The 25,061-nt window shown below is 35.4% G+C and overlaps 1 protein-coding gene across 29 annotated transcripts in view; it reads right to left on the bottom strand.

The window, feature by feature from the left end:
* DTNB (dystrobrevin beta) overlaps positions 1–25,061 on the bottom strand; it is a 410,081-nt gene that overhangs the window by 369,705 nt on the left and 15,315 nt on the right. For all 29 annotated transcript variants that reach the window (XR_012473465.1, XR_012473466.1, XR_012473462.1 and 26 more), the window contains exon 2: positions 11,285–11,352. Coding sequence is in view for 23 of the 29 variants with exons in the window: in XM_074209942.1 (XP_074066043.1) it covers positions 11,285–11,351 (67 nt within the window). In the remaining 6 variants the exon portion in view is untranslated. The remainder of the gene's footprint in view (positions 1–11,284; positions 11,353–25,061) is intronic.

Here is a 25,061-nt window from a genome sequence, read left to right as displayed (position 1 = left end):
GAAAAGAGCAGAAAGGCTCTGCTCCCCGGAGTTGGAGGGGCGGCCTGCCAGAGGGGTGGCCCGCCAGAGCAAAAGAACTTCAGCCTCCTGGAGGCAGCCCCAGGGCACTGGGAGCTGCAGCTCACAGGAGCAGGGGAGTCTCCTGAGCTACAGCCCCAGGGAACACCAGGCACAAAGTGGGGGAACGGCGGGGGAACTCTGCCAGAGCATGAGAAACCCAGCCCTCAGGGCACACAGCAAGCACAGGGGTCTTTCAGCAGTCCAGATCCAGGAACAGAAGCAGGTGGAGCCAGTAAGCAGGGGCCCCCAGGGCATGAGCCCATTGAACCCAGGGAGGGGAGTGAAGAGAGAGAGATTGCAGAGCTGTCCTCTGCCCCTAGAACAGGACTCAGGGGACTCTGAACACATTCAGATCCTGATTGCAGTCTAGGCCCCCCCCCCCACCTCAGCCCCGTGGCAGAGGGGGGCGCATATGGTCATTCACAGACCAGGAGGGAGGACAGAGCCTTACACACCGAGGCCCTTGTGGGAGGGTCCCAAAAGCTCAGGAAGCACCCCAAAACCAGGCTCAGGCTGGGAAAATGAGCAAGCAGAGAAATAAGAGGAACACCATTGAGAAATATTTTGCATATGAGCCCAAGAAGGATCAAAATACTCAATCTGAAGATGAGGAAGCACAAGCTCCTGCATCTAAAGACTCCACGAAAAACAGAAATTGGGCTCAGGCTATGACAGAGCTCAAAAAAGACTTTGAAAATCAAATGAGGGAATTAGAAGAAAAACTGGGAAAAGAAATGAGAGAGATGCAGGAAAAACATGAAAATGAAGTCAGCGGCTCAGTCAAGGAAATCCAAAATAAAATGCTGAAGAAAATAGCATGCTAAAAACCAGTTTAGGGCAAATAGATAAAACAGTTCAAAAAGTTGAGAAGAATGCTTTAAAAAGCAAAATTGGCCAGATGGAAAAAGAGATAAGAAAACTCTCTGAGGAGAACAAATCCTTCAGACAAAGAATAGAATTCAGGGAGACTGATGAATTTACCAGAAATCAGGAATCAACACTTCAAAACAAAAACAAAAAAATGAAAAATTAGAAGAAAATGTGAAATAGCTCATTGAAAAAACAACAGATATGGAAAACAGACTTAGGAAAGATAATTTGAAAATTATTGGAATACCTGAAAGTCATGATCAGGAAAAGAGCCTTGACATCATTTTCAAAGAATTACTACAGGAAAATTGCCCTCATATTCTAGAAGCAGAGGGCAAAATAGAAATGGAGAGAATCCACCAATCCCCCCGAGAAAGAGATCCCAAAAAACCAACCCCTAGGGATATTATAGCCAAATTCCAGAACTCCCAAGTCAAAGAGAAAATATTACAAGCAGCCAGAAGGACACAGTTCAAATATTGTGGAGCTGCAGTCAGGATCACACAGGACTTAGAAGCAACTACACTGGAAGCTTGTAGGTGTTGGAATATAATATACTGGAAGGCAAAGGAACTTAGAATACAACCGAGAATCAACTACCCAGCAAGGCTGAATGTCCTCTTCCAGGGAAAAAGATGGACTTTCAATGAACCAGGGGAATTTCAAATGTTCCTGCTGGAATGGCCAGAGCTGAACAGAAGGTTTGATCTTCAGATACAAGACTGAGGTGAAGCATGGAGATTGAAGGAGAGGGGAAAAAATATGAGGGACTTAATGATGATGATGAATTGCATGTATTCCTGCATAGAAAAATGACACTGATAATACTCATATGAACCTTCTCAGTTAATAGAGCAGGTAGAGGGAGCTTTTACAGTTGAAGCACAGGAGAAAGCTGAATTTGAAGATAAAACATGGTATAAAAATGGAGTCAACAGAAAAAAAGGGAAATGTATGGGAGAAAGAAAAAAGGAGAGGGGGGAATAGGACAAGATATCTCATATAATAAGTTTTTTCTTTATTACAATGAGATATTGCAATGATATGGAAGGGGGAGACAAGGAGGAATGAAGGAATCTTTGCTCTCATCAGAGGTGGCTAGGAGAGGAAACAGCATATATACTCAATGGGGTATAGGCATCTGGAGTAAGAAGAAAAAGGGAGGGACAGGGTGAAGGAGGGGGATGTGAGTGATGGAGAAGAGGATGGAGCATGGTGGGAGAGTGGTCAGATATAACACATTTTCCTTTTTACTTCTTGCAAGGGGCTGGGATTGGATGGCCTGTCCGGGACCATAGGGCCAGGTAGATGCTGGGCCTAAGGGGTGGTAGGGGGGCTCATGGGCCTCTTGGTCCCAGGACCAGGGATCTGTCTGCTGCACCACTCAGATACCCTACAGCAGAGTCAGAGTGAAAGGAGAGAGAAAATATAGTACATGGTAGTATAGAAATACAAAAGGAGGGAGTTGCGATTAGCAATGGCAACGGTGGAAAAATATGGAAGTAACTTTTGCGATGGACTTACCATAAAGAATGTGATCTGCCCGTGACAGACAGAGTTGTTGGTGTTGGAACAAAGACTGAAGCACATTATTATTATTATTATTATTATTATTATTAGGGGGCGTGCAGGGCAAATGGGGCTGGGTGGCCTGCCTGGAGCTGCACAGCAGGGTGATTGCCAGATTTGGACCCAGCCACCCCTACTATTATTATTACTTTATTTTATTTTGGGTCTTTTTTTTTCTTTTTTTGGTTTTTGCAGGGCAGTAGGGTTGGGGTGGCTTGCATGTCACACGGCTTGGTGATTGTTGGGTGTATGGGGCCGGATATGGGCTCGGTTGCTCCTGGCTCCAGGGCTAGGGCTCCATCCATTGCACCACCTGGCCATACCTACAATTATTACTATTATTTTTTTAATTTTAATTTTTTTTCTCTCCCCTTTACTTTATCGCTCAAGCAAGTCTATATTTTGTGTTTAAGAGTAAACAAGAATATTTTATTAATATATAAAAAACATCATTTGTACAAAAAGAATAAATAACTATTTTAAAAAAGGGATTATACTGGGATGGGAAGGGAGAGGCAGAATAGGGTAAATTATATAACATGAAGAGGCACAAAGGACCTATTACAGTAGAGGGAAAGGAGGAAGGGGGAAAGAGGGAATAACACATACACTCAGTTGAGTTTAGAAATTTATCTTACCCCTTAGGCAAGGGAAAGGGGTGGGGAATAGAAGGGGGACTAATATTAGGGGGGAAGTAAAAGGTAAAGAGGAAGGAAAAGGGAAGGGGCTGGTTGAAGGCAGTATTTAGAAGCAAAATACTGGTGAGGAAGGATGGGGGGAAAATTACAAATGGTGGTGAGGACTGAATGGACAGTAAAAAAGTAATTATAACTGTGAATGTGAATGAGGTGACCTCTCCCATAAAATGGAAGCAGATAACAGAATGAATTAAAAATTAGTTGTATACTAGAAACACATGTGAAGTCGAGAGATACATGCAGAGTAAAGGTAAAAAGCTGGAGCAGAATATTAAGCTTCAGTTGAAATGAAAAAAAAAGCAGAGGTAGCAATCCTTACCTCAGATAAAGCAAAATCAAAAATAGACCTCATTATAAAGGATAAAGGAAAAATTATATTGTCTTAAAAAGGACCATAGATAATGCAGTAATTTCAATATTAAACATACATGCATCAAGTGGTATAGCATCCAAATTCTTAAAAGAAGAAGCTAAAAGAGTTACAGGATGACACAGACAGCAAAATAATTGGTTTTGCTCCTTCTCAATCTCCCTCTCTCAGAATTAGATTAATCTAACCACAAAATAAACAAGAAGGAAATTAAGGATGTGATTAGAATTTATGAAAAGTTAGATATGATAGCCCTCTAGAGAAAACTGAATAGGGATAGAAAGGAATATAGCTTTTTCTTAATACATGTCACCTACACAAAAATTGACCATGTATTAGGACACAGAAACCTTCCAAACAAATGCATAAAGACAGAAATGTTAAATAGATCATTTTCAGATCATTATGCAATAAAAATCAGGTGTAATAAAGGATCATGAAAAGATAGACTAAACTTAAATGGAAACTAAATAACCTAATTTTAAATATCATAGATCAAAAACAAATCATAGGGTCGGCTAGGTGGAACAGTGGATAAAGCACCGGCCCTGGAGTCAGGAGTACCTGGGTTCAAATTCAGTCTCAGACACTTAATAATTACCTAGCTGTGTGGCCTTGGGCAAGCCACTTAACCCCATTTGCCTTGCAAAAAAAAAGCCTTAAAAAATCAAATCATAGAAAAAATTACATTTAAAACAATGACAGTAATGAGTCATCATGGCAAAATCTGCGGGATACAGCCAATGCAATTATTAGGGGAAACTTTATATTTCTATTTACATGAATAAACTAAAGAATGAGGGAATAAATGAATTGTACATACAACTAAAAAAGCTAGAAAAAAAGAACAAATCAAAAATCCCCAATTAAATAACAAATTAGAAACAGTTTTTCCTTTTCTACTTCATAGAGAACACTGTTTCACAAATCTCTAAAGAATTTATGTAATATTGCAAAGCTGTCTTTTCCTTATACTAGACCAGGGCTTTCCAACTTTACTTTTAAAAGGTTTTATTGAAACAATAGATAGTATCTTTTGATTTTCCATTTTAGTGAGAGTTCTGTGGTAGTTCAGCTTCTTAGTAAACCCACAGGGGGCTGCATAAAATCGAACTGCTGCAGCCCACAGATCACATTGTGAACAGCCCCATACTAGACTCCAAATTTCAAGAGTGCAGGAATCAGTTTTTATACAAACTCTGTATCCCCCACAATGTTAGCACCTGAAACAAAGCATTTAATATATGTTTGATGACTTGAATTTTAAAATTGGTTTTTTACTAAAACTACACTTCAGTATATCAATAAAATAAAGAATAAAAATGTAAAAGAACATAAAAATAATATAATAAATATAAAACAGGATTTCTAATTTTATGACAGATGTAATTTCTGTATTGAAAGAAGCCAGTGTTGGAGCAGCTAAGTAGCACAGTGTAAAGAGTTCCAGCCCTGGAGTCAGGAGAACCTGAGTTCAAATCTAGCCTCAAAGACATAGTAATTTCCTAGCTGTGTGACCATGGGCAAATCACTTGAATCCATTGCCTACAATAAATAAAATATAAAAAAAGTTTAAAAAGTAATGGTTCTTAGTTCATTTTCTATGCAGAATATACATTATTAACAAGAATAAAAACATTATCATGTCCAGAACTAAGTGGTTCTCTTGAAATCTCTACTCTTTGCATATATTTGAATGATCCTCATTTCTTTTATTCTTACTTGTTTGTTTTGAAAAATGGTACCATCTCATAGAGCAACAAAAATTAATTTTATAAATGAAATCAAACAAACTTCACAAATAGATAAATGCCAATAGCTGCAATATCTAGAATTATATTTTAATAAAATACTTTCCTAAAACCAAATACCTAAAAACAATACCATGATAGTATGGCATGATAGATAAGGGTGCTAGACTTGAAGTCAAGCAGAACTGAATTCATATCCTACCTGAGAGAAGGGGAGCACAGTAACCATAGAAGAACATATTCAATCATAAAGATTGTGAAATCTACACAGACTCATTAATTATTGAATATCATTAGAACTATAGAATATTGAAATGTCATATTAAAGGTGATTAAATCTGATCAATTCTACTTCAAAATTTTCCAAAGCAAAAGAATTCAGTTATCAAGGTCATTAACATATCAAACTTAGGAAAATCTACAAAATCTTTTTCTAAAAATTTCTATTTTATCTCTTTTCTTCTGCAATAGCTACAAATCAGGTAATAAGAAAACCTCTCTCAATTAAAATCCATGCTATTGTAGGCATTATCAAATACAAATACATGAATAGATGGGTATTAAGAGTTATCATTAGTAACTCTGCTTCTTCATATTTAAGGCAAAGTATGGATATGAATTCAATTCTGCTTGACTTCAAGTCCAGTACTCTATCCATCAATTCATACTATTTTGGTACTTTCTAATTAATGCCAAGGATATGAAGATTTTTCTGGTTGCTCAGGGTCAAACCTGGAGATCTGCTCAATCCTTCACTTTACCTCATCCAACATATACAATCAGTTGCTGTCTTTTTTAACATTAATTTTTTTTAAATTTACGATTCCAAATTCTGTCTTCCTCCATCCCTTTTAATCATATTAATCTTACATGTGAAATCAGACAAAACATATTTCCATATTAGTCATGTTGCAAAAAAAAATCAAAAAAAAAGGAAGAAAAGGTGAAAAAACAATACTTAAATCAGTACTGAGAGTCCATTAGTTCTGACTCTCTCAAGAGGTGGACATTTTCCATCATGTGTCCTCTGGAATTGTTTTGGATTATTGTCTTGATCAGAGCATCTAAGACGTTCAAAGTGGAGCATCATTACAATATTGTTCTTAATGTATATAACATGTACTTGAAAGTTCACTTCATTGTGTATGAATTCCTATAAACCTTCCCAAGTTTTTTGAAACTATCCACTTTGTCATTTCTTATAGTACAATATTATTCTATCACTATCATATACCATGACTTGTTCAGTCATGCTCAATTGATGAAACATCCCCTCAATTTCCAATTATTTGATAGTACCAAAAAAGATAATAAATATTTTTAAAACAATAGGTCCCTTTCCCTTTTCTTTGATCTCTTTGGGATATAGACCTAGTAGTTGTATTGCTGAGTTAAAAGGATACAGTTTTCTAGCCCTTTGGACAGAATGGTTGAACCAGTTCAATATTCCATTAACAATATAGTAGTCTATTTTTGACAAATCCACGGGCATTTATCATTTTTCTTTTATGAGATATCAGCCAATTTATTAGATATGAAGTGGTACCTCAGAGTTGTTTAATTTGAATTTCTCTAATCAACTATAATTTAGATCATTTTTACACACGATTGGTAGTTTTTCTTTGTTCTTGTGAGAACTGCCTGTTCATATCCTTTAATACATTTATCAAGTGGAAAATAACTCCTATTTTTTTCTAAAGATGACTCATTTCCTATTTACTTAAAAAATGAAGCCTTTAATTAGAGAAACTTGTAATTTTTATCCAGTTTTCTAATTTCTTTCTAATTTGATTTCATTGGGTTTAAGAAAAATTTGTAATTTTATGTAATGAACTTCCCATGATCCTCTCCATCCCATTTGGTCATAAACTCTTCCCTTATCCACAGACCTAGATAACAGACAAATTATTTCCACATACCCCTAATTTACTTAGTATTATCATCTATCATCCTTTGTTTCTAAATCATTCACCCATATGAATTGTATTTTGGCATATGGTATAAGATGACGGTCTATGTTTCTCCCAAACTGTTTCCCAGTTTCCTATCATTTTTGTCAGGAGGGTTTTTGCCCCAAAAGTTGGGGTCTCTGGGTTTATCTTACAAGATTATTTATGATCATTCACTACTATGCATTGGGAACCTAATTTATTCCACTGATCTATCAAGCAATTTCTGAGCTCACATCAGATTGTTTTTATATTGAAATATAGGTTGAAATGCTCATTTTTATGGGTTCATTTTATTTTCTGCAACTTTGGGAAAGTTGCTAATTATTTCAGTCAGTTCTTAATAGGTTCTCTTGGGTTCTCAAAGTATAATGTATCACCTGCAAAGAGTGAGTTTTTTCCTCATTGCCTATTTTTATTCCTTCAATTTCTTTTTCTTGTCTTATTGCTATAGCTAGCATTTCTAGTACAATATTGAATAACAGTAGTGATAATGGATATACTTGCTTCACTCTGGTCTTAATGTGAAATTTCAAGTTTATTCCCATAAGAGATGGTATATGTTGTTGGTTTTAGATAGATAATACTTATTATTCTGAAAAAAGTTCCATTGATTCCTATATTTCTAGTATTTTCTTTACAGGAATGGGTGTTGTAACTTCGTCAAAAGGGCGTTTTTCTCATTTATTGAATTTTTGTTTTCAGTTATTGATAGTTGATTATGCTTATAGTTTTCTTAAGACTCAATCAGCCCAACATTCCTAACACAAATCCTACCTCTTCAGAGTATAATCTTTGTAATCTCTTTGTTGATATTTTATTTAAAATTTTTGCAACAATATTCTTTACAGAAATCAGTCTACAGTTTTTTTCTGTTTTTTGTTCTCCCTGCTTTAGGTATCAAAACTATATTTATGTCACAGATGAAATTAAGAGTCCTTTACTTATTTTTTCAAACAGTTGATATTTGCATCATAAAAGGAATCTAGTGGGACTCTTTCTTTACATATTTTTCATTTAGACAATATTGGGTTTACTTTTTCCTTAAATGTTTGGTAGAATTCACTTTTCATACAGTATCTGGATTTCCCTTGTCCTGGAAATTTTTTGTTAGTGAGCTTACTGATGATATGTTCAAATTCTTTTTCTAAGAAAAGATTATTTAAATATTCCATTCCCTCTTCTGTTAACCTGGGTGGTTTATATTTTTTTCAAATATTCACTCATTTCATTTAGGTTTTCAAGTTTCACTGGCTCATAACTGGTCAAAATACTGTTTTAATTTCGTCTTCATTCATTCTTCACTTTTTTTTCAATTACTGATAATTTGGTTTTCTTCATTTTTTTAACAATTTAACACATTTGATTGCTTTTTTTTCATAAAACCAGAGTCAGCTCCTAATTTTATTTTTTTTAAGGTTTTTGCAAAGTAATGGGGTTAAGTGGCTTGCCCAAGGCCACACAGCTAGGTAATTATTAAGTGTCCAAGGCCGGATTTGAACTCAGCTCCTCCTGACTCCAGGGCCAGTGCTCTATCCACTGCGCCACCTAGCCGCTCCCCTAATTTTATGTTTTAGTACAATAGTGTAGCTAACTTTTCATTTTATTAATCTCTCCTTTGATTTTCAGGGTTCACATTTTGGTGTTTAATTGAAGATTTTTAATTTTGTTCTTTTTCTAGGTATTTCAGTTACATGTTTAATTCACTGTTCTGTTCTTTTTTTTACTGATGTATGAATTTAGAGATACAAAATTTTCCCTAATTACTGCTCTGGCTGCATCTCACAATTTTTAAATTTTTATATTATTAGAGACAGCTAGGTGACACATTGGATAGATAGAGCACTGACCCTGGAGTCAGGAGGACCTGAGTTCAAATCCGGTCTCGGACACTTAATAATTACCTAGCTGTGTGATCTTGGGCAAGGCACTTAAACCAATTGCCTTGCAAAAAGAATACAAATAAAAGAATATTGCATCTTGTTATAATCGTTTATGAAATTATTGACAGCTTCTACAATTTGTCGTTTGATCTAATATAATTCTTTAAGATTAGCTCATTTAGTTTCCAATAAATTTCCAATTTATGTTTTCATGGTCCCTTATTGAACATAATTTTTATTGTATTATGGTCTAAAAAGGATGCAATAAAAATTTCTGCTCTTCTGCAACTATTTGTAAGATTTTTATACTCTGCAACATAATCAATTTTTGTGAGGATCTTATATAGCTGAGAAAAAGGTATACTCCTTTCTATCCTCATTAAATTTTCTCCAGGTCTATCATATATAACTTATCTAAAATTACATCCAACTCCTTAATTATTTATTTATTTATTTGGTGGTGAAATTTATCTAGCTCTGAGAAGGGAAAGTTGAGGTCCCCTAATAGTATAGTTTTAAATACCTATTTCCTCCTATAACTCATTTAAATTTTAATAATTTGGATGTTATACCATTTGGTACATGTTTAGTGTTGATATTACTTGTTTGTCTATAGTATCTTTTGTAAAAAGTAGTTTCTGGTGATCTCTTTTAATTAGATCAATTTTTCCATGGCTTTTTTTGAGGTCATGACTGCTACTTCTGCCTTTTTTTGTTACAGGCTGAAGTATAAAAGATTCTACCATTTATTTTAACTCTGCATGTGCTTCTCTGTTTCAAGTGTTTTTCTTGTTAAAACAAACAAATGCATTGTTGGAATCTGATTTCCACTCCATTCTGCTATCTACCTCTATTTTAAGGATAAATTCTTTCTTTTCACTGTGTATTTTCCCTCCATTCCATTTTCATCTGCTTATCCTTCTCTTTTTACCTTGTTCCTCCTCTAAAATTTGTTTTGCTTCTTACCAATACCTTCCCTTTTATCAATCTCATCATTTCTCTTAGTCCATTCTCCTCCTACTTGAAAATAGATGTCTATTTTCAGCTAATTACATATGTTACATTCCCTCTTTGAGTCAATTCTGATGAGAGTATAAGGTATAAAAGCATTACCTACCACCCCTGTAAAAACTCTGCTGTGAGCCTCTTTCACTTGAAATAATTTTTCATTCTTTCTCTCCCTTTCCCTTTCTCCAAGTGCATTGTCCTTTCTTAGTCATCAGTTTTTTTTAGATCATCCCAACACAACCAACTCACACTCGAGTCCTTTATCTATTTCTCCTCTAAAATTTCTTATTTTGAGACAGCTAAGTGACACAGTGGATAAAGCATTGGCCCTGGAGTCGGGAGGACCTGAGTTCAAATCCAGACTCGGACACTTAATAATTACCTAGCTATGCAACCTTGGGCAAGTCACTTAACCCCACTGCCTTACAAAAACCAAAAAAAGGGGAAAAAAATTTTACTTCTTAAAAACTGCTCAGCTCATATATTCCCTTCTAAACAAGACCTTCCTGTGACTTTCTAATACTAACAGTAGTATCAGTTAAAATTAACATTTACCTTGTATATATTTGGGGTATGTTTGTGTATATATATTCTTCCCTTCCCCTCACAGAATACAAGCTCTTTGAGGGCAAGGGCTATTTCATTTTTTTCTATATATTCCTAAAAAATATACAACAGTGCTTGAAGCAAAATAAGCAGTCAATGTTTTGTGGCTTGACTGGCTGATTGATATTAAATAAACTATAAATATGTTTCCAGTAAAAACTATAGTTCTATAGTTAAGCATGGATTAAAAATCAATTCAATGTCGCTTATTTTTATTAATATTTTATTTGTTTTCCAATGATATACAAGAGTAGTTTTCTGTAAGGCTTTTTGTTAAGGTTTTGAATTTTACAATTTCCCCCCCCCACCTTTCCTTCCCTCCAACCCCCCAGAGAGGACAGTCTGATAATCTTTACACAATGTTTTTTTCTGCATTCATAGAAGCACTCTTGAAAGAACTGAGATTTGATTCTTATTTCTAAAACTTTGCACTTAAAACTTTTGACTAATTAAAATCAGCAACTTATTTGAAAAAATACTCAGATAAACAAAATGGAACACAAAAGAACTGGGAACTTACGCATTTCCATAAACAGCTGCCTCTTCTCTGCCATGGTCTTTCTCTTATTCCCACTTTCCTCAATCATCCTAGACACACACAGAGAGACAAAATACCATATAACTTAACAATTCAACTAAATGTTTATCATACTACTGTTGAGCTTAGAAACACTTGTGAATATATTAAAATTTTTACCAGAATTGGAAAAAAAAATATTGTCTTTATATCCAGTAATCATCATTATTATCAACATCGTCATTCAATTTGAGGTATTTCCAGATATGGTACCTTATTTAAAAGTCACAGAAAGTGATACTTTAATAGTGACCCCAGATTCTCAAAGATTATATCAGCCTAACATATACTCTGGTAAATTCTACTCTGTGATGTTTCCAGTTATCTGTGTCTGAAAATACAGAATAAGACATACATTATTGGTCATGGCTAATGTGGAAACTGGTTTTACTTGGCTATATTTACTTGTTATAAGAATTTTTTGATTTTTTTTTCCAGAACAAGAAAGAAGGGTAGAAGGGGAAAAAATAAATGTTAGAAATTTTTTTAAAAGAAGTAATGAAGGGGCAGCTAGGTGGTGCAGTGGATAAAGCACTGGCCCTGGAGTCAGGAGTTCAAATCCGGCCTCAGATACTTAATAATTACCTAGCTGTGTGGCCTCGAGCAAGCCACTTAACCCCATTTGCCTTGCAAAACTAAAAAACTAAAAAATAAAAAAATAAAAGAAGTAGTGAAATTTCAGCAGTGCAGCAGTTAAAGTGTTAGGCACAGTCAGGAAGACTTGTGTTCAAAAGCAGCTTCAGACATTTACTATCTATGCAACCTGAGCAAGTCACTTAACCCTGTTTGCCTTAGTCTCCTGAACTGTACAATTGGTCTCATTATACATCTGCCATTTCAGGGTTGCCATGAGGATCAAATAAGTTAGTTGTTAACCATTTAGCATAATACCTTGCCCCTACTAGGTGTTTAATAAACGCTTATTTCCTTCCCTCCATTTTAATAGTGGAAATTACACTAAAGATGTATTAATATTCACTTTGTCACTGGATTCTAAAGGCATGGTCACTGGACCCAGATGGTTCCAGAGAAGAAAGGGAGACTGGTGACTTTTCACAGTCTACTCTCACTTAAATCTAATTCATTTGCATGGCATGGCATCATATTCCTCATATCATGGTTCTCTTCAAGACATGGGCAGCTAGGTGGTACAATGGATAGACCACCAGCCCTGGAGTCAGGAGGACCTGAATCCAAATCTGGCCTCAGACACTCAAAAATTTCCTAGCTGTGTGACCTTGGATAAGTCACTTAACCCCATTGCCTTAAATAAATTTAAAAAAAAAGATTGAAGGACAAACAAAACAATAATACCACAGGCATTTTTGCCTAGTACAAACCTAATTTTGAAATATTTTCTGGCACTTCAAAATCTAATATTCCTGTTCTTCTTTCTCTTTTCTCCTCACCCTCCTCAACACTGTAAAGGATCTGTGATTTCATAGATTCTAGACTTCCAATGATAAAGATTATATAGTACAACCTTGCCTGCCCTGTGCCTAACAACAACAGGCAGAACAACAATAACAGAAATGATTCTTAGCTATGTTTCCCCATAGATCCATCAGGTCTATCCAATATCCTTAAGGATTTTTTCTCTATAAGTATCAATCAGTGAAACACTCTAACATTTCTCATCCATCATTCTTGTCACAAGACGGGCAGGTCTCCTCGTGCTATACAATTCCTTGATAATGCCCTTTATTCCTGTTCTTCTTTGCAGCTCCTCATTGGTTATTTGTTGTACCCTGGATATCCCCTATGGTACCTCTCCACTAACCTCCATAGGATGCTCATGATTATTAGTTTTATAAATGCAATGGCATCTCACTTCCATCTAGAAACATTAGTAAAATGTTAGAATTGAAAAGTGAAATCTTTTCTTTTATGAAAAGTTTGGCATAAGTAAAAGTGCAATTTCTTAAAAGCAATCTAAATAGACGCCCCTCCCAACCTCATTGGTCAATTACACTCTCATATATACTACTAGGAAAAATCTGCATGGTAGCCATATAAATGCATATTGTAGTTTCAGCTGCTTCATTGTTCCTCTGTGAATGTTTAGCCCAAATTCCTGAATGATTTCTAATATTTTTCAAAAGCCTCTTCAATGTTTGAGGTTTTGAAGCAATCAACACAATATCATACTCAAAGAGAAATTTATGGAGGATCTCATCAATCACAGGAATTATCTCCCTTTGGAACTGCCCTGAATTTCCTATATTGCAGTGGCAAGAACTTTGACAAGCACAGTTCTCCCTTTTTTATTCCTCACCTGATGTTTAACAGAAATTAAATAAGGGGGAGCATCAGTTCATAGCAGCAAAAGCCGTTTCCAGACCTACCAATCCAGGTAGACTAGCTGGGAAACCTCTGCCAGAGTGAGCGCAGAGCAGAGCTTTGGCACAGCCCAGGACCATGAAATGGTAGCAGGCCGACAGAGCCACCCATCAGGGAGCCACCAGGCAGCTGCTCCCAGAGCACTCAGTATACAGAAGTTAGGGGGATGGGGGGAAACTGTTGAGGTCTCTCCTCTATCCCTGGGACAGGACTCTTGTGCTTTGCCCATATTCAGACCCTAGGCTGAGTCTGTGGCCCCCCACTGCCATAGAGAAGGGACTCTCCTCACAGTTCCAGGGCAAAGGGGAGTGCTTATTGTCATCCACAGAGCAGAGGACAGGCCAGGAAAGCATTCAGAGCCTCTCATCAGACAATGAAGGAACTGAGGTCCTTGCAGGGATGTCCCAATAACAACTCAAAAACTCAAGCACCCCAAACCAGGGCACAGGCTGGGGAAATGAGTAAACAGAAAAAAAAAAGGAACCTGACCATAGACAACTGACTTGGTCCCATGGAGGAGCAAAGCATACACTCAGAAGATGACAAAGTCCAAGCTTCTGTATCCAAAACCTCCAAGAAAAGTAGGAGTTGCTATGGCAGAGCTCAAAAAAAGATTTTTGAAAATCAAGTAAGGGAGGTATAAGAAAAATTGAGAAGAGAAAAGAGAGATGCAGAAAAAACATGAAAACCAAGTCGGCAGCTTAGTCAAGGAGATACACAAAATGCTGAAGAAAACAACTTCTTAAAAACCAGTTTAGGTCAAAGGGAAAAAGCAGTCTATAAGGTTAATGAGAAAAATAAGACCTTAAAAAGCAGAATTGGTCAGATGGAAAAGGAGATAATGGGGTAGCTGGGTGGCACAGTGGATAGAGCACCAGCCCTGGAGTCAGGAGTACCTGAGTTCAAATCTGGCCTCAGACACTTAATAACTATCTAGCTGTGTGGCCTTGTGCAAGTCACTTAACCCCATTTTCCTGGCAAAATCCTTAAAAAAAGGGGGGGGGGAGATAAGAAAGCTCTCTGAAGGAAACAGTCCCTTCAAATGTAGAATAGAGCCAAAGGAAGTTGATGACTTTTCAAGGAATCAAGAAACAAAACCATACCAAAAGAATGAAAAACTAGAGGAAAACATGAAATATCTCACTGGAAAAACAACTGACCTTGGGAACAGATCCAAGAGAGACAATTTTATTGGGTTACCTGAAATTCATAATCAGGAAAAGAGCCCTGACTTCATTTTTAAAGAACTTCTACAGGAAAATTGCCCCGGTATTATCAGTAATTTCTTTCTTTCTTCTGATTTCCTTTATAGCAAGACTTTTAAAATTGAAAAGAATAAAGTCCTCCAGACATGTGTCTACTTGCTAATCACTGGGCAATGATCTCACATTTAGAGTATCAATATTCAAATTCAAGTCTATAGATGGTCTAAATCAAGTAGCTGGCCTGCCTTTGGTAAACTGCAAAGCTCCTTTTTTATTAAAAAAAAAAAACAAAATAAACTTATTTTATTCTAAACTTAAAACATTGAAAAAATATAACCACATATATAGGAGAACAAAAAAAGATTGTATATGAGATCCTCAATCTCCATTTCATACTTTTTCTTTTTTTAGCAACATCTACATTAAGAGCTCATAGGGCTTGAAATAGAATATTTCAGAAAGCAAAAGAGCTTGGAATGCAACCAAGGATCAACTACCCAGCAAAACAGAACATCCTCTTCCCGGCGAAAAGATGGACATTCAATGAAATAGGGGAATTTCAAATGTTCCTGTTGAAAGGACCAGAGCTGAAAAGAAAGAATGATCTTCAAGGACAGGATTTAGGTGAAGCATAGAGAGGGTGAACAGGAAAGGCAAATTATGAGGAATTTAATAAGGGTAAACTGCATGTATTCCTGCATAGGAAGATGATACTGATAATACTCATATGAACCTTTTCATTGAACAGAACAGTTAGAAGGAATATAAAGGTCCAGGAGGGAGCTGAATATGAAGATATATTGTAAAGATAGAGTCAAAGGGTGAAAAGGGAATATACTGGGAGAAAGGGAAAGGAGAGGTAGAATGGGCTAAGATATTTCACACAAAAGAGTCAACACAAAAGAATCAAGAGGGGCAGCTAGGTGGCACAGTGGATAAAGCACCTGGCCTGGAGTCAGGAGTACTTGGGTTCAAGTCCAGTCTCAGACACTTAATAATTACCTAGCTGTGTGGCCTTGGGCAAGCCACTTAACCCCATTTGCCTTGCAAAAAAAAAGTCAAGAAAAAGCTTTTGCAATGAAATGGAAGCAGGGAAGGTGAGGGGAAATGAGTGAACCTTCATTCTCACTGGAAATGGCTCAGAGAGGAAACAACATACACTCTTAAGAGGGTATAGAAATCTTTTATCCTAGAGGGAAAAGGAGAGAACAGAGATGGGAGAAAGGAAACAGAGGAGGGGAGGAGTAGTTTAGGTGACAGAGGAGAGCATAGATCATGGAAGAGGGTAATCAGATACAGCACATTTTTTTTTCTTTGTTTTTTGCAAGGTGGTAGGGTTGGATGGCCTACCCAGAACCACATGGCTGGTTGGTTGCTGGGTGTCTGAAATGGGATGCAGGGTTGGGACCTCCTGGCCCCAGGGCTAGTGCTCTGTCTACTGGGCCACTCAGCTGCCCCTAGAACACTTTTGAAGAGGGACAGAGTGAAAGGAAAGAGAAAATAGAGTAAATGGGAGTGGGGAGAATAGGTGGCGGGAATTACAATCAGTAATAGCAACTGTGGGAAAAAAATGGAAGTAACTTCTATGGTGGAATTATGATAAAGAATGTAATCCACCCCACAGACAGAGCTGATGGTATCTGAACACAGGCTGAAGAACATTATTTTTCTCTTCCTTTCACTTTATTTCTCAAGAGCTTTTTTGATTTTTGTGGGAGGAGGGATAAAAAGAAAAAAATCTCATGTATTTCTTTCCCTTAATCCTAATTCTTCATACCGAAAACAACTAATCTGTAAAGATGTTTAACACAAATGTGTATGTAAAATAAATAAACTATCAATTACAAATTGCCACAAAAGAAATTAAATAAGATTATTTGTTATAACTCTTTGCTCTATTTAGTGTTATTTCTACTTCTCTGTAGATACATAAAGACTATAATGTTAGAGTACAAATATAGCTATATTTGATGGAGAAAATAGTTTGTTATAATGTTTACTTTTTTCTATTCTTCTATTTGATATTCTTTCCATTTTTGTCCTTAGATGCCCTGAAGATGACTGCTTAGTTATATAACTTGCCAAACTTTCTTTAAACTGGTTTTACCCTCCAATACTTCTCACTGCTTTATGAGATTATGCTGTTCATAATCGTCCATCATTCTTCATAAGATTTTCTAAATGAGTTTATATCCTAACCCAGTGTTGCCTTTGGCAGCTGTTTCTCTCTCTTTAACAAGTAAATCATATGTTTGCTGACTAAAGTGCTTTCCAAGCTCTTTGGGGCTCCTGGCTAGAGTAATTATAATATACTGATTAAAGTTCTGCATAAAAGAATTATGATTGCTGTCAATATAACTTCTGTCAAATATAATATTTGTTTAAACAATTCAAGATTGAGTTGCTCAATTATACATATTTTCCTTATTAATATTATTTAATTATAAATTCTGATGTAGGCTCTAGCAAATGAGTGATTTAACTAGACACAATTGGCTGACTCAATTATAAAACTTGTCCTATCTATTTTAATGTAATCAGTTTCAATTTGTGTGACGTTATTTGATGGTTACTAAGTCTAGACCTTACCCATTTTTATAAAAAAAAATATTCAAGACATACAGGTACATGGATTTACAAACCACAATTCTTTAGCATCTCTCTCATTCCTTTCTTCTGATACAAACCTTCCCATATATTTTCCTATCCCCATCTTTTCCAAATTATACACTGAAGTCACTTCTAGTCATCAATGTGTACAATGATCTGGAGATTTTTATCAAGCTCTTCAAAGAATTTCTTTCCAACCTCTTCCATCATCTAAGCTGCATAAGCTGAAACTATTTTCATTGTGTTTTTCTTTTTGCAAATACTTAGCACTAATATTAAAATATATGTTGACCACAATCAATAAAATATCATCTCTTGATGGGGGTATACAATAAATACAATTTATCAACTCCTGTCTTTGCTTCTCCAAAGAATATCTATAAGTCATCCTTTGTGGTTAGCAGTAACTTCTTTCTTTTGACTTCCTTTATAGCAAGACTGACAAAATTGAAAAGAATGAAGTCCTCCAGACATATGTCCACTTGTTGATCACTGGACAATGATCTCATGTTTAGAGTATTAATGTTCAAATTCAAGTTTATAGATGGTCTAAATCAAGTAGTTGGCCACCTTTGGTAAACTGCAAAGCTCTTCTTTTAATCTCATTTTATTCTAAACTTAATCATTGAAAAAAAAACAGGAAAACAAAAAAATCATATATGAAATCTTCCATCTCCATTTCTTACTATTTCATTTTTAAAGTATATATTTATACTTAAAGTATAAAGTATATAAGTATGTGTATATATATATATATATATATATATATATATACATATCTTTCAAAACTATCAGCTAGTCTTTGCTTCCTTCTGTGCACTCCAGTTTCATCTTTTCCAAGTTTTATAATGAAGTTATCAAGGATTAGAGTATATGCTGATGAAAGGTTTATTAAATCCTAAACTATTTAAGCAATTATTGTAATTGACAAAATTTATTTTTACAGCTATTATATGTTCTCTTTTGTATATTTTTAATATATGGATGATTCGCTTATTTTTACATAACTATTACTAATACCCCCTTCCTCTCCAAATCTCACAATCGATTTTTAAAAAGAGAAAGAAAAAACTCTAATGAATAGTATAGTCCATCAAAACAAATCCATATAATGGCCATGTCAAAAAATTTGTGTCTTTTTCTTCATCCTGAAACTATCACTTCTCTGTAAGAAAATGTACACCCTGCTTCACTATAGGTTTCAAATTTTTCAAAGTTGCTGTTTTTAACAATGTTGTTCCTGTATAAATTGTTCTCCTGGTTCTGTTCATTGTATTCTGTACCAGTTCACACAAGTCTTAGATTCTCTGAACTCATCCTTTTTGTCATTTTTTTTACTATACAGTAATATCGCTTCCCATTCATAAAACAACAGTTTGTTCAATGATTCTTCAACTGACAGATACCACTTGGGTTTCAAGTTCTTTTGGTTTTTTCCCAAGTTGGTTTTGCATGCGGCAATTCCCTCTCCAATATTATTTTTCCTCCTAACTATGTCTATAATACCTTATCTCCCTCTGTTCTGTTTGGTGGATTTCTACACTTTGGGTGTATGGGTGAGATTTCAACCCTATTATGTCCATTTCAGGGAAGATGTTCCCTAACACCCTTTTCTCCATGTATACATACGCTTTTTATATACCCCAATTACAAAAATGGAAAGTTCCAACTCCTATTTCCTTCATTCTATACTAGTGTATTCCTTTTATACTATACTATCTTACCATTTTCTCCTTAAAACCATCTGAACAGAATCAATCTACCTACATATCCTAGTTTTCTTAATTACTCAAAATTCTTTGAAAACTTTAGAGCTCTGAAGGATCATTTCATCTTCTTTATTATAATGTTAACATTTGTCATCATATAGTTTCTTCCAATTGCTCAAATAAATTTACCTAAGTTTCTCCTGACTCACTTTTACATTTTAAAATTCCATCTCAATTCTGCACTATCCATCGGAAATGCTTCAAAGTCCTCTATTCTACTAAAAATTCATTTCCTATAAATGATTATACATAGCTTTACAGATTAAGTTATTTTTGGTTTTTAAGTCTTACTTGCTTTTCTGATTTTTAGTTTTTTTTTTTTTTGTAAGGCAATGGGGTTAAGTGACTTGCCAAAGATCACACAGCTAAGTAATTATTAAGTGTCTGAGGTCAGATTTGACCTCAGGTACTCCTGACTCCAAGGCCAGTGCTCTATCTACTGTGCCACCTAGCTGCCCCAATCTCTGATTTTTAATAGAAACTGACAGATTACATATAATTCTGACTGATATTCCTTGGTGACTGAACTGCCTTTGTCAATGTTTATAAATACATATACAATTGTATGTATAGACAAAGATATGAGAAAGGGAAGGAGGAAAAGAGGAAGAGAGAAATAGAATATGTTTACGTATGCATCGATAAATGTACATATATAAATATTTGTACATATACAAATAAATACATTAAAATGAATTTATAGATACATACATAAGTACCTAATTATGTGCATATACATATATAGATCCATAGAGAGATAAATGTAGTTTGCATATATACATACACAAATGTGTAAATACTAGATTTTGACATTCAAGAAATGACCAGTTGGTTGTATTTCCACTGTGCCCTTTAGTTCTAACAAATATGGGAAGTCTTCATTTATGAAATCTTAAAACACAATGTCTAGGCATTTTTTAAAAACCATGTTTTTTTCTACTTTTTTTTCAGTCTTTTGATTTTTTTGCTAATGCTCCTATGGAGTCACTGATTTGTTTGCTCTACTGTAGTTTTTAAGGAGTTCTTTTCTAAATAATTTATTCTGTTTCAATTATTTCCTTAAGAGTTTTTATTTCTATTTTTCTATCTTTTGCTTCATCTCTTCTAGATATTCATGTAACAATGGTAAATCTTTTTTTGTTTGTTTGCTTGCAGTCTGTCTGCTTGTAGTCTGTCTGCTTGCAGTTTTTTATATTGGCCTTCAATTCATGAATTAAGAGTTATGTAGAGAGTCAGGATCTGCTCCTTTGCTCCACTTCTGGGTGAGAAAGTCATCCTTCTTGATCTCACCCTGGGTCCTCTGGATTTCTGCACTGACCTCCATCTTTTTAGTGTTAGGTTCCTCAGTTCTAGAGTTTAAGGGTCCAGAGTTCTAGATCTTCAGGGTTGTCTAGAACATCTCAAAACAATGTGCCAAGGAGTCCCTGAGGCATTCCTAGTCTGACTGAAGTCACACTATTCATTGCTGCTGACCCTGCCGCCGGGGGTTTTTAAGGGGCTTTCAGAAAAGGGAATCTTCTACTTTTACTGCGTATAAACAGCAACCTGGGCTACAATTGTCTCTGGTCTGGTCCTGTTTTGTAGGAAGTCCAGTGGCTTATTTGCACTATTTTTGCTAGTGACCCTCTTTCCTACAGCTCACAAAAATTTTTTTTACAGTTGTGGAGTGAAAGTAACTTACTGTAATTTCTCATTGGATTCTTGATCATTATTCAGTCTAATGTAAATTCCTGGTTCTGACAGAGTAGATATGTGGGAGCCAGGCAAGCCTTCAGGAAAAGGCATTTCTTCTCTTGGTCAGAAGCCTAAGATCCTTGTGACCCCAATCTTCCCATGAAAGCAAAGAGTCACACTTTTTCTTTTTAGCTTTTGCAAGGCAATGGGGTTAAGTGGCTTGCCCAAGGCCACACAGCTAGGTAATTATTAAGTGTCTGAGGCTGGATTTGAACTCAGGTACTCCTGACTCCAGGGCTGGTGCTCTATCCACTGCGACACCTAGCTGCCCCTCTGACTCACACTTTTAATATTAACATTATGTCAGTGTTGAAACCCAGTAGCAAGACATGAAATACACCTTAAGGATATATTATATAGTGCCTACTGTGTTCCAGGCCCTGTGCTAAGTACCTTTTACAAATATCTCATTTGATCCTCATGACAATCCTATGAGATAGTGCTATTAATATCCCTATACTGTAGCTGAGGAAACCAAGTCAAACAGCCAATTAGTTACATGAATTGGCCAGGGTTATACAAGTCCTAAGTGTCTAATGCCACATTTGAATTCAGGTCTTCCTGATTCCAGGCCAAGTGCTTTAGTCACAGGACAATCAACGTCCTAGTAAACCAAAAATAGATAGATACAGAAGTCTATGAAGTCTAAAAAATCCCGATAGTAATAGGAAGCTAATTAAAGGTCTTGATCTAATAGTATGCTGCTCCAGGGAATGAATCTCATGTAACTGAATAACAAAAAAATAATAAAATATTTGAACTTTAACCTACAAAGACATATACAAGATCGATACAAAAACAACTTTTTTGACATAAATAAAAGAACTGAAGAAGTGAAAAGATGTTCCCCTATTTCATTCCTATTTAGAAATTAGAAAACATAAAACTGTATTTCAACTATGGATTAAAATAATAATAGCTAGCATTCATTCATATATAGCTTTAAAGTTTGCAAGGCATCATATATATTATCTCAATTAATTTTCACAACAATACTATGAGGCAGAAAATATATTTTGGACTCGATTACATAAAGTTTTTTTTAAGTATATAAAAAAGTACATAACATCCTTTGACCAAACAATATCCTTAGAAATAGTCTCAAGAAAGGCTGTAACTATTACCATGCCCCGTCTCCTCACCAGTAATTCCTACCTTAAGTGTAAAGAATGCTTATAATATCAAGAGATAGAAGTTATCTAAGATCAAATAAGAAAAGTTCTTGAGAGCAGGAGCTATTTAATTTTTGCTTTTGTATCCCTAGGACCTAGGACAGTGCCTTAACACATATAAGGCATTTTTTAAAAGTTTGTTAATTAAATGACTGACCTCATCCAATTCTCCCATTTTATAGAAAAGGAAAATGAGTCTCAAGAGGAATTAAATCATTTGCCCCAAAAAACTGTTATTGAGTGGTAGACCCAGTTTCAAACTTAAATCTTGCCATTCTAAAACCAATATGATTTTCACTAAAATATATATTCTCCCAAACCATACAACTTCTCTTCATTCTTTATTTCTAATTTTTTTAGTTATAAGATAGTAACAATTTCAATAATACAAATTGTCATTGATCAATACTTCCACCATATGAATCAACACTTGAATGGAACCCCAAGAATTGGAACAGATAGATGGTTTTACTCAAGAATGTTTTCTGGTATTAAAGATAGGAGGAAGAATGTAGAAGTAGGTCTTTAAGCAACAAAAATGAGCAATAAAAGATTTTCCTATATAAGAGAAAAATAGGTTTATAGAATCGGAATCAAGCAACTTCAAGATTCAGAATAGAGAATTTGATCTTAATGAATTCAAGAAAAATTAGAGAGGAAACTAGAAGGCACAGTGGATAGAGCATGGGGGCCCTAGTGTCAGGAGGACCTGAGTTCAAAATCTAGCCTCAGATACTTAATGACTGCCTAGCTATTTAACTCTGGGCAACTCACTTAATCCCCATTGTCTTAAACAAATAAAACTGTAAAGAAATTAGAAGTGCCTATCTTAAAGCTGAAGACTGCTTCGGAGGTAACTGGACTTAGGCGTTCGATTTCCTTAAAGTCCATGAAGGCAGTCTTAAGTCTAATAAGAATGCATCTAACCTCTATAAATCTAGCACTCAAAGTTAAAAGATGTTCCCCCCATAGACTAGGACCAGTATCGAAAGCATTTTCTTATCAGAGGACAAATGAATCCAAAGGGAAAGAAATGGACATTTTAAGATGGTCAGAGTAAAGTAATTTCCAAAGTCTTGGAGTCTGTTCACTAATTCAGGCAATGATATCAATCTAGGAGCTGAGACGGGGCAGAGACAAAGTAAATGATTAGCATATCCATCAGCATCACAAACTACCAAGTGTGAATGTGTAGAAGTAACTGTTAACTTGAAGGATTCATAAAAAAACTAATCAAAGCACAGAAAGGTAGGCTTAGGATAATGGTAACCGCCTAGGAAAGGCTAAGTAACATTACTTATTATTTATAGTTTGATGAAAGAAGAGCAAACAGGAAAAGGAAGACTTGATGAAGACCAAATAGTTTTCTTCAAGTATTTGGAAGGCTATCTCATAGAAGAGGAAATAGACTAGTTCGATTCTGTTCCAGAGAACATGGAAAGGGGCAGCTAGGTGGTATAGTGGATAAAGCACCGGCCTTGGAGTCAGGAGTACCTGGGTTCAAATCCGGTCTCAGACACTTAATAATTACCTAGCTGTGTGGCCTTGGGCAAGCCACTTAACCCCATTTGCCTTGCAAAAAAAAAAAAACCAAAAAAAACCTAAAAATAATGGAAAAAAATTCCCAAGAGGCAAATTTCAGCATCCTATAAGCAATAACAAGTTAAGGTTAACCAAAAGTGAAAGTAATGGGTCCCTCTCTCACTAAGCTAGAACTAGAAGATCATTTTTTGGTTGTAGAAGGGATTCTCGAATGGCCTTTGAGGTCCCTATCAATTTTGGGATTCTGTAATGGTATTATAGAAAGGCATATAAAGATATTATATCCTTGGTAAAGGATTAAGTTCCAAAAACACAGGGGACATGTCCTAAATACTACACATATCCAATTAATCAACACATTTATTGACCATCTATTATAGGTTAGGCACTTAATTTACAAAAAAGGAAAAGGAAACTATCACTGCATTCAAAGAGTTTACATTCTTTAGGAAGGTACTTGTACACCATAGTCACAGATAAGTATGTACCAAATAAGTATATACAAAATAGATACAAAATAAATGCAAGATAATTTTGGGAGGAGGCAATAGCAATTGGAGGGATAAAGATAAACAGGATAAAACAGGAAAGGTCTTTTGTAAAAAGTGGTGGTATTTAGTAAGACTTGAAAGAAACCAGAGATATCAAAATTTCTTCAGCTGTTCCCCAAAGTTCATATAATTTATTCCCAGGTCTTAGCTAATTTTAATTTTTTTAATTTGTACTATTTTGTTTTTATACCATATTCATTTCCCAGTTATCTCTCTTCCCATCTCTATGTAAGAAACCATCCCTTATAACAAAGAAAGAAAAAAGCAATTCAAATAACCCATATATCAACCAAGTTCAACATTATATGCTGTGTTTGAGGCCCATAGCTGTCCACCTCTACAAAGAAAAGAGGCTCTTTTTCTTATGTCTTATTTAGGGTTAGGTCTGGTCATAACTGCAGTGTTCAAGTTTCTATATTTTGCTGTTTTTTCCAATCACATTGTTATATTGTTTCCTTTCTTCTGTCTACCTCACTTTGCTTCCATTAGGATAAGTGTACAACTGACCTACTTTCCCATTAAAACATGCTTCTTTGTATTCTTCATATTCTGCATTTTTTGCAGCACAGTAATATTTGATTATATTCATGTACCATAATCTCTTCAGTTATTCCCCAAGGGTTATCATGTTTGTTTCCAATTTCAGAATATATGGATCTCACTTTGTCTCTGACCTCACTGGGGTATTGCCTGAGACCTCTGGTTTAAAGAACATAAGCAATTATGAAGTGTCACATGTGAAGAACAAGAAATCCAGTAATGGCTGGACATAGATTTCATGAAGACAAGTTAAAGCC

The sequence above is a fragment of the Macrotis lagotis genome, chromosome 1, assembly GCF_037893015.1.
Source record: "Macrotis lagotis isolate mMagLag1 chromosome 1, bilby.v1.9.chrom.fasta, whole genome shotgun sequence".
Taxonomy (NCBI): Eukaryota; Metazoa; Chordata; class Mammalia; order Peramelemorphia; family Peramelidae; genus Macrotis; species Macrotis lagotis.
This window is presented reverse-complemented; position numbering and strand designations above follow the sequence as displayed.